The sequence below is a fragment of the Python bivittatus genome, unplaced genomic scaffold (assembly GCF_059951505.1).
Source record: "Python bivittatus isolate LINGU-HERP-01145 unplaced genomic scaffold, Pbiv_v1 ctg000330_np1212, whole genome shotgun sequence".
In the NCBI taxonomy this organism is placed as follows: Eukaryota; Metazoa; Chordata; class Lepidosauria; order Squamata; family Pythonidae; genus Python; species Python bivittatus.
In genome coordinates this window covers 43,141,385-43,154,243 of record NW_028277058.1, presented here as the reverse complement: position 1 = coordinate 43,154,243, position 12,859 = coordinate 43,141,385, and the positions used below count along the sequence as shown (strand labels likewise).

The following is a 12,859-nucleotide window of genomic DNA, read 5'->3' as shown; positions in this document are numbered from 1 at the left end:
AAGATTTGGGGTTTATAGTGAGATTTATCTGCCTTTCCTGCAAGAAGTGGCAGATATTTCACAAAGTCAGTCAACTGAGCTGAGAACAGAAGATGGAAATGTGAAACTCTATCTTGATCTCTACTATTCTTCCATCGCCCTTAGAAGCAGATGCAAAGATTTTTGTGCTAGAGAAAAGTTGCTGTCTCCACTATTTTTTTTAAATAATTGACAGAATCCAATGATCAAGGGCCCTGGGAAAAGGACAAACAATTAACCCTTCTGCTTCCATAGCAGCACCACAAGTACATGCTTGATTAAAGACATACTGAGGAACATGGAAACCTGCATCCTGAAGTCTAAACCTATCTAGTCATACAATCTGGAGACAGGTTGCAGGAACAACACAACACAATTGCTACCAGCTCCATCTGTACTTCCTTTGGTTGTGTTCTGATGAGGGGGATCAGATGGGAAAGATCTGTTAATTTTAGGATACTCAAAGGAATTGTGGGAAATATAAATTGATAGCTGGATCCTTCCATTTTAAAGGAGCCAGCTGGGAAAAAATCCTGAAAGCTTCAACTAGTTAGTCATCTACAATACAGAGCTTTGTGGATCAATGATCTCAGCTGATAAGAGGCAGCTTCCTGTCTTCAGTTTTGCGCTGCTTTTATATGGCAGTAAAGTTAGGGTGGCCACATGTCTATTTCTCCATTCTGAACAGCCACTAAAGGACAGTTGTCTGAAGCAGTCTCCAGTCCACATTTAAAGTTAAAGAACTGTAATAAGAGAAAACAAGGAAAATGAAGCTGAAATTTAGTAACTTCCAAATCCCCAAATTATAAAAGTTATTAAGATAACTTCCCTGATATTATTAAGCATTTTAATCAAAAACATTTCCAATACATAACAACTCAATGTGGTTTTTGTAGGATCCTAGTTAGAGTTCTGTACTCCTAGTGTCTCATGCTAAAAGCTGCAACTATATCTACAGTATCTGACTTGCCTTTTATATTACAGGACAAACCCTAAACAAGAAAATAGGTGGCAGTTTAACTTTACAACATGAGTTAGAAAATCATTGCATACTTTCCACCAAGACAAGCAGTTTTTAGTAGGATTTGTAGGATTTCTGGCAGTTTGGAGGCATCTTCAGATATGTTGGCAAACAAACCAAGAAGTCTGAGAAACTGGTTTGGAACAAGGCAACATACTGAATCATGGTTTGAAGTTTAAGTCCAGATTTCATGGCAGATTTTTTCACTTGCTCACTTTCCCTATAAAGAAAAAAAATGGAGGGGCTTCATGCACAATCCAAAAATCTCATTCATATGTCAAGGACTAGAAGGAGATATAATTTTATGAACATTTCCAGTAATATCTATTATATTACTTTAATCTTTGTCAGTTTATGATGTACATCTAGGTCCTTATAAGACCATGAGAAGAGTTTGTGCAGCCGGTTTCTGCTGACTGGAAAAACTCTCAGCATTTCTTGCATCCATACAACTCTACAAATTTTTATCCCTCTTATCAAAGAAAAAAAATGGTGACTTTTGGTTCTGAAAAACCTTGCCAAGAAAACTTCAGGGACTCTCCAGGTAGTCTCTGAGAATCGGACACAATTGAATGGATTAAAAAAATATTTGCAGTATCCACTGCTTAACTGGTAAAATTTTGATTATCAGCAAGATGTACAAATATATTTACTTTCTTCCAATGTGCTTCTCAGCCCCTAGCTCTGTGAGTTCAATAAATATCAAGTTCCGAGAAACATAAATATTAAATTGTTTTCTTATCAAATAATCTGTACTGATTTTGCAAAGTTTCTGCGCATGCAGAAAAAAGTATCAGATTTCTTTAAAAAGTGTAAAGATAGTATATCTCAAATTGAATTTGAAATATTCTTGTATTTCTCTAAAATACAAGATACAAGATTGTAATACTCTAAATATTAAAATAACTGAATTCAGCAATTATGTAATATTTTTATTTTTTAAATAAACATCCTAATCCATTCATTTCCTCTTGTAGAAAATGCTGCATTATGTTTGAAAATTCATATATTTTTGCATTTCCCACAACAGAGGAATAGATGGTTAATTTTTAACTGGTCCAAACAAAAACATTTGATCTTGGAGCTGCTCCGAATTCATGTACAAACATCACTCCCCTATGAAAAGGCTTAGCACATGACCACCACATTCTCTGTTGCTAAATTATGATGCAAACATGAGTCTTTCAGCTAAAGCAAACATTGCTAAAGCTGAGCTCATCCAAAGTGCTGACAGAGATACTCACTGCTTTGACGTTTATGTAATGAACGTGGAGGGAGAGAAAGGTCAGCCATCTTTCTTAAATGCCCTAACTTACTATATGTTTTTATAACAGAGGTGCAAAACAGAAGATGTCCCCAGAGCCCCCCTTCTGAATCAGTGGCTCTTCCTGCAGTTTTGGAGACACACCAGAGGAGAAGCAACTATATTGGGCAAAGCCTTGAGCTAATAACATTAACCCCATATCAAGAAGAGGAACCCGTTTTTCTATGGAGGATAAAGATAATCTAGGAAAAGCTGCTTGCTGGTGGTCAGTGGGGCCAAAGCCAGTGATGGGTGTGGCTAGGGCCCAAAGTGGGAAGGGCTAACCTTTCTCCCTTTTTTTTCCAACCCTTTTGTGGTCTGGGAGCAATCACTTTTACCAGAGGATCTAAATGACAGGTTGAAGAAAATGTTTGAAATTAACTGAGGGACATTTGTAACCACTTCACTAAATGCACCTTAGTTTAGTGCACCTGCATTTGTGGAATTCCTTCCTTCTACCCTTAACAGATTTTCAAAAGTTACTTAAAAAAAAAAAACTTTCCTTTTTGGAAAGGTTTTGGTTTTCTAAGGACTGATTTAGGCAATTAATTTTTAACTGTCACTGGCTTAATTATTTCTATAACTACTGTATTGTGTGTGTGTTAATGTTTATTCAAACTGAAGTTTTTAATGTCATTTAAATCTTTTTACCCATAAAAAGGTAAAAACCTTTCAATAAATAAATATTTTACACATAGCTATGGTGAGAATATGTGACACAAGTTCAGAAATAATTCTGCTCCCTGTTGAAAAAAACCCTGCCCTCTGCCTCCTCTCCAAATCCTGAGGGGAAAACTGAACGGCATCAGTGGAAATTTCCATTCCAGAAGCTTCCAGAAGATGGAAAAAATATCCTCCAAGTTAAATGCTCTGCTCTTTGTTCCATGATAGCTATTGTTTTAAAAAATAAATCTATGCCAAGTAATGGCTTCCATGCAATAAATACAGTATATCATTTAACACTCATATTGTGTTGACATCAGTTGGCAATATTAATATGAGGCAAGTGAATATATATAAAATTCATTCCTCTCATTAGGAACACCTTCTAGGTTACCATTAATACACTGAATTGCTGCATTTCCTATGGCTTCTTTGTAAACTACCCAGAGTTGTTGGGAGTCAGGTAGCATATAAATTTAATATATTATTATCATTGTTGTTATTGTTATTATTTTTTCGCTACAAGCCCCAACAGCTGGAAGCTAAAACAACTGGGCTTTCCTGATTGACTGCTGTGAGATGAAATAGGATTGAGTTGCACAAGTGATAAACAAGTTTTCTTTAATCTGTAAAACTTTACTTTGAAAATAGAAGGCCATATTTCCAACTGTACATAATGCCCTTGACCAGTTAGCCCCAATCTGATGCCTCTAAACATGTTGGATTACAATTTCCCATAATCCCTAGCCAGCACAAACAATGAAAGACAAAAACATTGGAAGGGCACCAGGTTTGGAAAACCTGAAATAGACAACAGAAGTTTCAGATGATGAAACGAACTCTTTACAATTAGCTCAAAGAAGGTTGCATAAAAGCACACATATTGGTCCATTTAGCCCAGTTTTGGAGATTTTCCAACTTTCAAGTATTGAATCAGGGCTGTTTTACATGCAGATCCACATGATATCACTGAGACATATGACTATATTTTTGCCCAATGCTCATAATAATTTCTTGACAATCTCCTCTCATTCGGCTGAAATTAATTAAGTGGTCATTCAATATGACAGGTAGGAAGCAAGGAAAACTAGCATGGAGTGGGGAACAATAATGTAATGCTCAGAAGGAATTGTATCCTACACAATTCTAAAAGGCTGTCAGATAGAAGAGGACAAATATTTGCTGAGCCAAAGGTTAAGTTTAACTCTAATGATCTACATGTTAAAGGGGGAACTATACTGATTTTGCTCCTGATGTTAAGAGGTATTTAAAAGTGAAACAATTTTCTGGAAGGAGAATGATCAAGTCTTCTTTTCTAAAATAAACTAAAATCTCCTTTAAGTTGAGCTAGATTCCTGCTGATTTTATGGAGACCTACATGTAGTTGCCTTGGCAAAAATTTGGAAATAATTTGCCATTTCCTTCTTCCAAGATGGTTTTTTTTAAAAAAATCCCAGTTTAGCCTATAACCCTAGTATTCCCTGAAGACCTCACATATATAGATACTACCAAGCTGCTTTGCTGCTGAGCCCAGACAATGCCTGTTTCCATCACTAGACATCTTCAGACAAGACTAGATTGTCATCTGTGGGGTACTCTAACTCTGAATTTCATGTGTCAAGCTGATTCTATGAGATGAATGAAGAACAGAGCTGCACACTCATCACAGCTTCCCTAGAGCTCTGCAGGGGAAGGGCAATGTATCTATGGAGGCTGAGCCACCTCAGGAGAAAGAGGTTAAAGAAGTCTTGCTTCTCCACTCTTATACACAACTAAGAAGGGCAGACAAGCTCTCAGTCGGATTGAAGAATAGCATTTCAGCCTCTTTTCAAGTTAATGTCAAGTGAATCCACCTGATTAACATCCTCAAGAGAAAAAAACAAAAACCAAGAACATATATTGCTTCTCAGGATACTATTCCATATAACCAATTAGTATATCCACAAAATATATTAGTCTTTAAGCTGATACCGCGGATCTGTGATGTTTTTGTGGTTACAGTAAGTGAATTTTTATCAGTAATCAGTAGGGAACCTGAAGCTCATGAACTATATGCGGGTTTCTTGTGATCCACCAGAATCCCTCTAGATCTGGTTACAGAAACTCAGATTGTACAACATGATTTTTCTTTCTCCTTTTCATTTATTTGCTGAAATAGTAAGCAATATAGTTATCTGACTCTACTAGGATTAACACATCTCTTTTATTTTAAGCCAATCCTCAAGGTATGGTTTTCATCAAAAGGATGAAAATTTTGACAGCGACTCTCTGGTGACATCATTGCATCACCCCAATGCCCTCTGTGTAATTCAGAAGCAGGTTGTTGGCCTTTTTAAAAAAAAATGCAGCCTCCAGCTACAAATATTTGCCTGCTCATGATCTAAATGACATCTCAAGATTTGAACAGAGCCATTTTGTTATGTAAAATCTCTTGTTTCCATCCCACATGCATCTTCTGAGTGAAGTTTGAGTAAGATGCATTGATTGAAAATCCCATTCTGAAGTTATTGAACACAGAAAGAAAGGTCTTTACACGTCTCATCCTCGATAATCATTGTTTTTTTCCCCTTCAGTTACGAAACAGAAGCTTCAGGAAGAAAAAACATTTCTACCCCCCACTCCCCTCTCCCTCTGCAGCTCGTTTGTTGTTGTTTTTCTAAATAAAAAAAAAAATTGTGGGACTCCATTCATCACACACTTTGTGTTTATGTATAACTTTTTCCTGCCACATACAGTGCATTTAAAACCCAGACTAGATCTTTTTTAAAGAAATAAATAAAACCACAAAGCCTGGGATTTCAAAAGGGAAGCTAGCTACTAGAAAACAAGAAAAGGCATTATACTATTATCATTTTTATGGCTCAGACACACACATACACAGAGCATCGGTACTGTCTATAGAACTCTTGTGCATAATCCTGAACATGTGGAAATATACTTCACGTTAAAAACAACTAGTGTTGCTGCCATAATTTCTTTTTCTGTTCCTCCCACCCCAAACTACTCTCATTTAGTATGACAGAAACAGCTGCTTTTGATTCCCCCCACCCCTCACTGAAAATTTAATGAAATTTTCAAGACTGAAATCAGGAGTACTTACAAAGTGACTGAAAAGTGTATGAATGTTCCACCTTTCATTGTACAATCATCGCTGCCTTCCCATACTTAAATCCCAAAGGAGGATATCACATGGAAATTCCTCATTAGGGTTGTGGGGTTGTTTTATTTTCCAGATTGGGAAACGTGGACAGCCAGGGAGGCTTCAGAGTAATGGAAAGATGTGCAACCAGAAACAACAATTCCAGTTGTAACAGATTTCATCACCTCTTACAATAAAATAAGATAAAAAAATAACACCAAGAGAAATTCTAAAATAAATTATCAAACACTCAGAGGAGAAGAAGGAAAAAGAAACTTATTTTGCAGGGAAAGAAAACTTTTAAGAAATCACTTCAAAGCAGTTTCATATGACCATAGCAAGCCTGAGATAGAATTAAGAGGGTTCCAAATATGATAAATACAATTATATTACTACAAAAAGTCAGTGTCTGAAATTAAGTGTAGATTTCTTTCAACAAACTATCTGAAGATGGATTATCTGAATTAAACATAATGTATGGCATTCTATGAGAGCCAGTTTGGGGCAGTAGTTAAGGTACCAGGTTAGAAACTGGGAGATCATGAGTTCTAGTCCCACCGTAGGCACAGAGCCAGCTGGGTGACCTTGGGCCAGTCACTCTCTCTCAGCCCTAGGAAGGAGGCAATGGCAAACCACTTCTGAAAGACCTTGCCAAGAAAACTGCAGCGACTTGTCCAGGCAGTTTCCAAGAATCAGACACGATTGAACAGATAAAAAAATAAATTTTTTTTAAAATGGCAGTCTATAATAAAGAGAATGTTAAGGCATTGAAGGCATTCCTTGAAGTGTCTTGTTTGCATTTCATCTGTAAGCAGTTCAAGGAGACTTTCTGGCTGCAGAATGACATATAGGTATATGAAGTACAATAGGAAGGAATGATAAAAAAGGTATGTTAACATATTTAAACAAAAAGATCATCAGAATGGCTGCTTGTAAAGATTTCACCATGTAAGATCAGATCAACCAAATGTTGATGACGAGGATGGTGATGTGACATCAAGTTGGTGTCAACTCTTAGCAACCATACAGATTTTCTCCAGGATGAAATTTTGATGAACCCATCTTATAAACATTTCACCATGTCAAATCAGCTGAACTGAATGTTGTGGTGATAAACAGAAATGCATAATTGATTCCCCTGTAGCTTTGAGCTCATCCCCCACCCCCTGCTCCAGACAGACAATCTTTCCTCAGGTTTTATTGGAGAACGGAACATATGAGGAATGCCTTTTTCAGATTAGGAAGAGAGAACAGGCAGTGAAGCCACAGAGTGATAGAAACTGAAGAAGAACCAACTGCAGTCTCCACCTTATAATAGTGAGGTACATTAAAAAAAACTGCAAAAATATTCTAAAGAAATGAGTGAGATGGAAGAAGATACAAATCTTTTTTGCAGGGGAGGAATGGTTGGGGAAATTGGATGACAGTTTTTGGTAAACCATTAAGATCAAATCCAGCATATCTTAAGTCATTGCTTTCTGCAATTTCTTACCAAAGGACCAATAGCATAGGATAAGAGCAGGGAAACAAAACAGTAACAGCCAGACTTGTTAGCACAGGCTTAATAGAGACGTTTGGGAGGTGACAACTATGGGGTGTCATCTGAGATTGTCCACAAAGCAGACAACATCTGGGGACTGCATGTGTGGCGGCTGGATTGTCATCTTGTTGGAAAATATGGGCTTTCAACCAAGCCTGTCTCACATGAGCACAAAGGGAGGGGGGCTCTGCTGTGGCCTAGCTTTGCTGCTTTGTGTGGGCGGGGCCTGAATCCCTCATTTTCCCTCTCTTCTCCTCATGGCTCTCCATGAGGTAGGAATGAATCCTCTCTCCTCCTCATGGTTTTTGTAATAACATTTCACAACCCCAACACATCTTGCAGCATCTTCCTACAACAGCTTTTGCAAAACACATACCTCAAATATGCGTAGGACTTTAGCCAAGGCTCCAACTTCTTCTTTGAGGGAAAAAATCAGAGAGATTGCATCATTCTGGGAAGTGTTCTCTTCAATGTACCTGGATTCCTACATAATAAATATGAAATTAATCGCAAGTCTTTGGTGCCTGGAAACTAATTGCATCCATGTTCAGTTCTAAAATAGAGTCTAGCTAACTGTTTCACTCCCCATTTTTCTAAAGTTTTATTATAACACACATCCACATGTTGCCTTACCTTAGCTCACATACAAGCAGACTGAGAAAAAGGTTTTTAAAGGTTAAATGTGTTTAACATTACAGTTCTTGCCATTGGCTTGTTTCGGGGGTGGGGGTAGACTCTGCTGCAGCAAGCTTCATAAAATCTGAATGGCACAGACTATATAAAGGGAAGGAATAGGAGGAGGTTGTTGTGAAGCTGTGTATTGAATTACTCCATTTGTAAGATGTTCCTCTTTTTTAAATTTGGCAAATTAAGTTTTTACAGCAACAATAGAAGCTTGCTTTTTTAGAATGCATAAAAAACAATCTGATGTCCACCTTCTCCTTCTCAGTTTTATTAGTAGTGTCAGTCTTCCTGACTACTGTTTCTTCAATGTCTGGGGCTATATGTGTGAGTCTGAGACAAGAGTACTTCTTATTAAATAGCCCACATTGCTTCCAGTGTGAATCAGTTGTGGTGTTAATCCATTGGCCCAGATCAAGCCTGTGAAGCTTGTAAGAAGTACTTATTAAATGTCAGACAAAACTTCAGCTAGAACCACAATGGCTTTTGGTAAACATAAATGTCTGTTTCCAGTAAATGTCTGTTACAAAAAGAAAAAAAATTGAATCAACTCAAACCATTTTTGGTTAAGCTCTACATGCTGGAGAGCAAATTGCATGGTCAATAGATTTCAGGATTAGGATGAGAAAAATGTCTTGATACAAAAATAAAGCTATTTATTGTTTCATTGCTACAAGCAATCTTGCTAATTAAGAAAATGTGAGGAAATTAAGCACATTCAAAGATTGGGGGAGGTGGGAGGTACCATTTGATGATGAAAATCTTGAACAAATCCAGAATTGCTTGGAAGTTCATCCAAGCAGTGCACATTTGATGTTGTGTACAACACTTATTTTTATTCCTGGAAAATCAGGAATTCATTATTTGGATTCCACTGTGGTATTCTAAGTCGTTTAGCTTCACTTTGATTAATATGGAAAAGCAACTCTTTTTAAAGAGGGCATAGCAAAGTGAGAGCCCCACCCACAAAAGCCATGGAGCTACTAAGAATAAGAAGCAGCAGCTAAATGCCAATTTATATTAAACATTTCTGTTCAGGCTACATGTGCACCTTCAGAAGTCTGATTCCAGGTGCATCCAACTGTTAGATAAGATAAACCTTTGTACATACCTACAAAGATCAGAATTGTACAGCCATAGTATTCCCTGTTACATACTATGGAGGTGAAAATTGGACTTTGAAGAAACAGGATAGAGAGAGTATTGAACCCTTTGAACTTTGATGTTGGAGAAAACTCCTGAAAATATTGTGGACAACCAAGAAAACCAACCAATGGATCATTGAACAAATGAACCCAGAGTTCTCACTTTAGGCACAAATGAGCAGGCTGAAATTATCCACTTTGGACACAGAAGATCTAGCTTTCTGGAAAAGGCTCTAATGCTGGGTAACGTGGAAGGAAAGAGAAAAAGAGGATGACTAGCAACAAGGTGGATGGGCTCAGTTACAGTGGTGATCAGTGCCCCATTAGAAGACCTGAAAGACCAGGTTAGGGATAAATTGTCATGGAGAAAATCTATGTGGTCACTAGGAGTTGAAAATGACTTAATGGCACACCAACAATCAATCAATGATCTAGCTTTCATGTTACACTGAAGCAAGCATTCACCAGATTTCAGATATGCTCAGCCTTGGTGACAAGTGAGTGCATCTGAGGATCCTTACTTACAGGGAAATAAATGAAACATTGCCATAAAGTAATTGAATGTCATTATTTTCTTTCCCCAATTTCCTTTGCTCATAATTATAGAGGATTTGGGATGGCTAATTGCATACTACTGTGGATAACTTCTGGTGTCTGTGGTCAGCATATGATAAATATTTTTGTCAATCACATAATTCATCAAAGATATCATTCACCAGGACCACATCTCCAGATTCTAAGAAGGCTGCACGAGGTATTGTGTTAGACCTGTGTTTAACAGCAGTTACCTAACATGTAGATGGAAATGAACATGCATTTTAAACCTCAATATACATACACTATGTAGGTCAGATTTAACATACACATCTGCAATTGTGTGCAACATCAACACATTTATTTGTTGCTAGAAACACTCTCATAAATAACTAGCTTTCTCCACAGTAGCCCAAGTAAACATATGGTAAATATCTAATAATACTAACTATTCATTAAAAAATATATGTGAAAAAGTGCTACTACAAGGTTATTCCCCCCTCCCCTGCTCCAGAACAATCCCATTAAAATAAAATAAAATAAAATAAAATAAAATAAAATAAAAAAAAAAAAAAAAAAGTAGACGTAGGGTTGTCAGATTCTGCATCTATGCAACTAAGAGCAGGTTAATATACAGGAATAGAAAGGTAATGACTTAAACCTGCCTATAGTTACTCTGCTGTTAAAGGCATAAAATTGAAAGCTGGTGTCAGTTCTATATTCTTAAAAAAAACACTTTGCTGTTTATTTATAACATTTAAATAACTTCATAAAATGTCCTTTTAATATAATGGACTTACGTGGAAAAGATCTCCATTCATGTTGCTGACCTCTCTGTTTTTTTCCCCAAGCACTAATGAACAGGATTTTCCCTAGAACCTGAAGTTATGAGTGACTTTACAGAGTTTCCAGGATCTTCTGTAAACTATGTACACACATATTTAAAGCTGAGTTTACAAACTGAAGGCTCAGCCCCTCTTTTGATCTCAATTCTTCTTTGGCAGAGTTTGGACAAAGGTGGGGTTTTCTTGACACACCCCTCTGCACCACCCCCTTCAGCTCAAAAGGCACAATGATCTGCCCGTGAGCAACCACAAACTGGAACCCCTGTATCCTTCTACATGTATTTTCTGTTTGGATGGACAGCATGAATTCTTTTTTCTTCTTATGGTTTGCATTGTGCAATTCTGTAATTTCAATTCTGGAAAAATTCTTTCCTTTCCCATATGAACAAACCATAGCAATGCTCCTTGCTTGTAGCAATACCAGAGAGGCTGTTGCACATACTCTTTCACTTAGGCCCTAAATGGATGATCCAACTGAACAAGACTTCCAAATAATGGTTAATCCATATTTATTTCATTACGCTTATATTAGAGGTAGAGAATCTTTTGTTGTCCAGTCCTGAGAAATACTTTCCAATTTAAATGGGGCCAAATTTCATGTGAACAGAACCACAAAACAAGCAAGACCATCAATCATATGCACCCTTGTCCTGCATGTCTGCACAGAAGTAAGGGTATCAGACTGCTAAATTTCACAAGATTCTTATAGCTTGTTTTCACATAAGCAAACATAAAATTGTAGCCAACTGACAGTGAAATGAAGGTACTTTCAACTCTCCCCCATCTGTTTTCTATCCAATTCAAATGATAGACATAAACATTTTTTTTCAGAGTGTTTGTATAAATTGCTGTCTGCACCATGCAGTTCTGCATATGCTTATTCATCCTAAATCCAAATGAGTTCAGTGAGACTCCCAAATCAGCAGGTAGGAGTAGTGCAGACATTTTAAGCAGGATGAAACAGCCCAAGTGAAATCAGACCTCATTGATTCCAATAACGGCTGCAACAGCTTCCAAAAATCACCCTGGGGCACTATGAAATGCAATGACAGCCAGCTCCACCCACAGGCATTGGTGGGGGACAATGAGGAGCAAGGGACAAAACATGCATCATGACCGAAACATGCAACTTTTATCAAAATTGTATTGCTTTTTAATTAATAACAAAAGAAAAAGAAAACACAATAATAATAATACACTATCAAGAAGAAGAAGAAAAAACATTAAAAATGCTATTACAAAAAAGTGACAAAAATACAACAGAGGAACTAAAACTTGGTATAGGATATCATTATATCAGTAAAGTTACAAATTTACATATATTTATCTAATGCAAATATTATTCAGATGCATATATATTTCCAATACATTTATGTGACCATCGTTTGAAGGCATCCTCTGTTTGAAAAAGTATTTGAGCTGTCCAATTTAAGAGAGAAAGAACCATCAGAAAAAGGAGCACAAGCCTTCAAGTTATCCATCTAGGTCAGTGTTGTCCAAACTTGGCCACTTTAAGATGAGTGGACTTCAACTCCAATTCTAGGAGTTGAAGTCCACTCATCTTAAAGTGGCCAAGTTTGGACAGCACTAATCTAGGTGTTTGCCTTTTGCAAGTAAGGGCATGGTTTGATTGCCTGGCAGGAGGGCTTAAGGCATGCAATGGTTCATACAATTGTTCTTCTTCATAAAATGATTGCTTGTCAGCAGATGGCACTCTGTCCACATGAGTTTAGCGAATTCCCACTCTGGCATTTTCTTCACTTTACATACATCATAGAGCGGGAAGGGGTGCAATAATCAGCATTGGGCAGGGCTTTAATACAACGAACTGCAATCCCTCTGCACCTGGATCAGCACCTGCCACTCTCTTCACTCTAGTTAATTGAGTCAATATGGATTGGCTCACAGCAACATCCAAGTGCCACCATTTTTCAGACATTTTGACCAGTACGCAAACAAGCGACATTTAG

The 12,859-nt window shown here is 37.3% G+C and overlaps 1 protein-coding gene across 1 annotated transcript in view; it reads right to left on the bottom strand.

Moving 5' to 3' along the window:
* Positions 1-10,978, bottom strand: part of PAH (phenylalanine hydroxylase) — a 38,121-nt gene extending 27,143 nt beyond the window's left edge. The window contains exons 1-2 of the mRNA XM_007425273.3: positions 10,845-10,978; positions 8,061-8,168 (exon numbers count right to left, since the gene is read on the bottom strand). Coding sequence (XP_007425335.1) covers positions 8,061-8,168; positions 10,845-10,865 — 129 coding nt within the window. The 5' untranslated portion in view covers positions 10,866-10,978. The remainder of the gene's footprint in view (positions 1-8,060; positions 8,169-10,844) is intronic.
* Between the last annotated feature and the right edge of the window lie 1,881 nt (positions 10,979-12,859).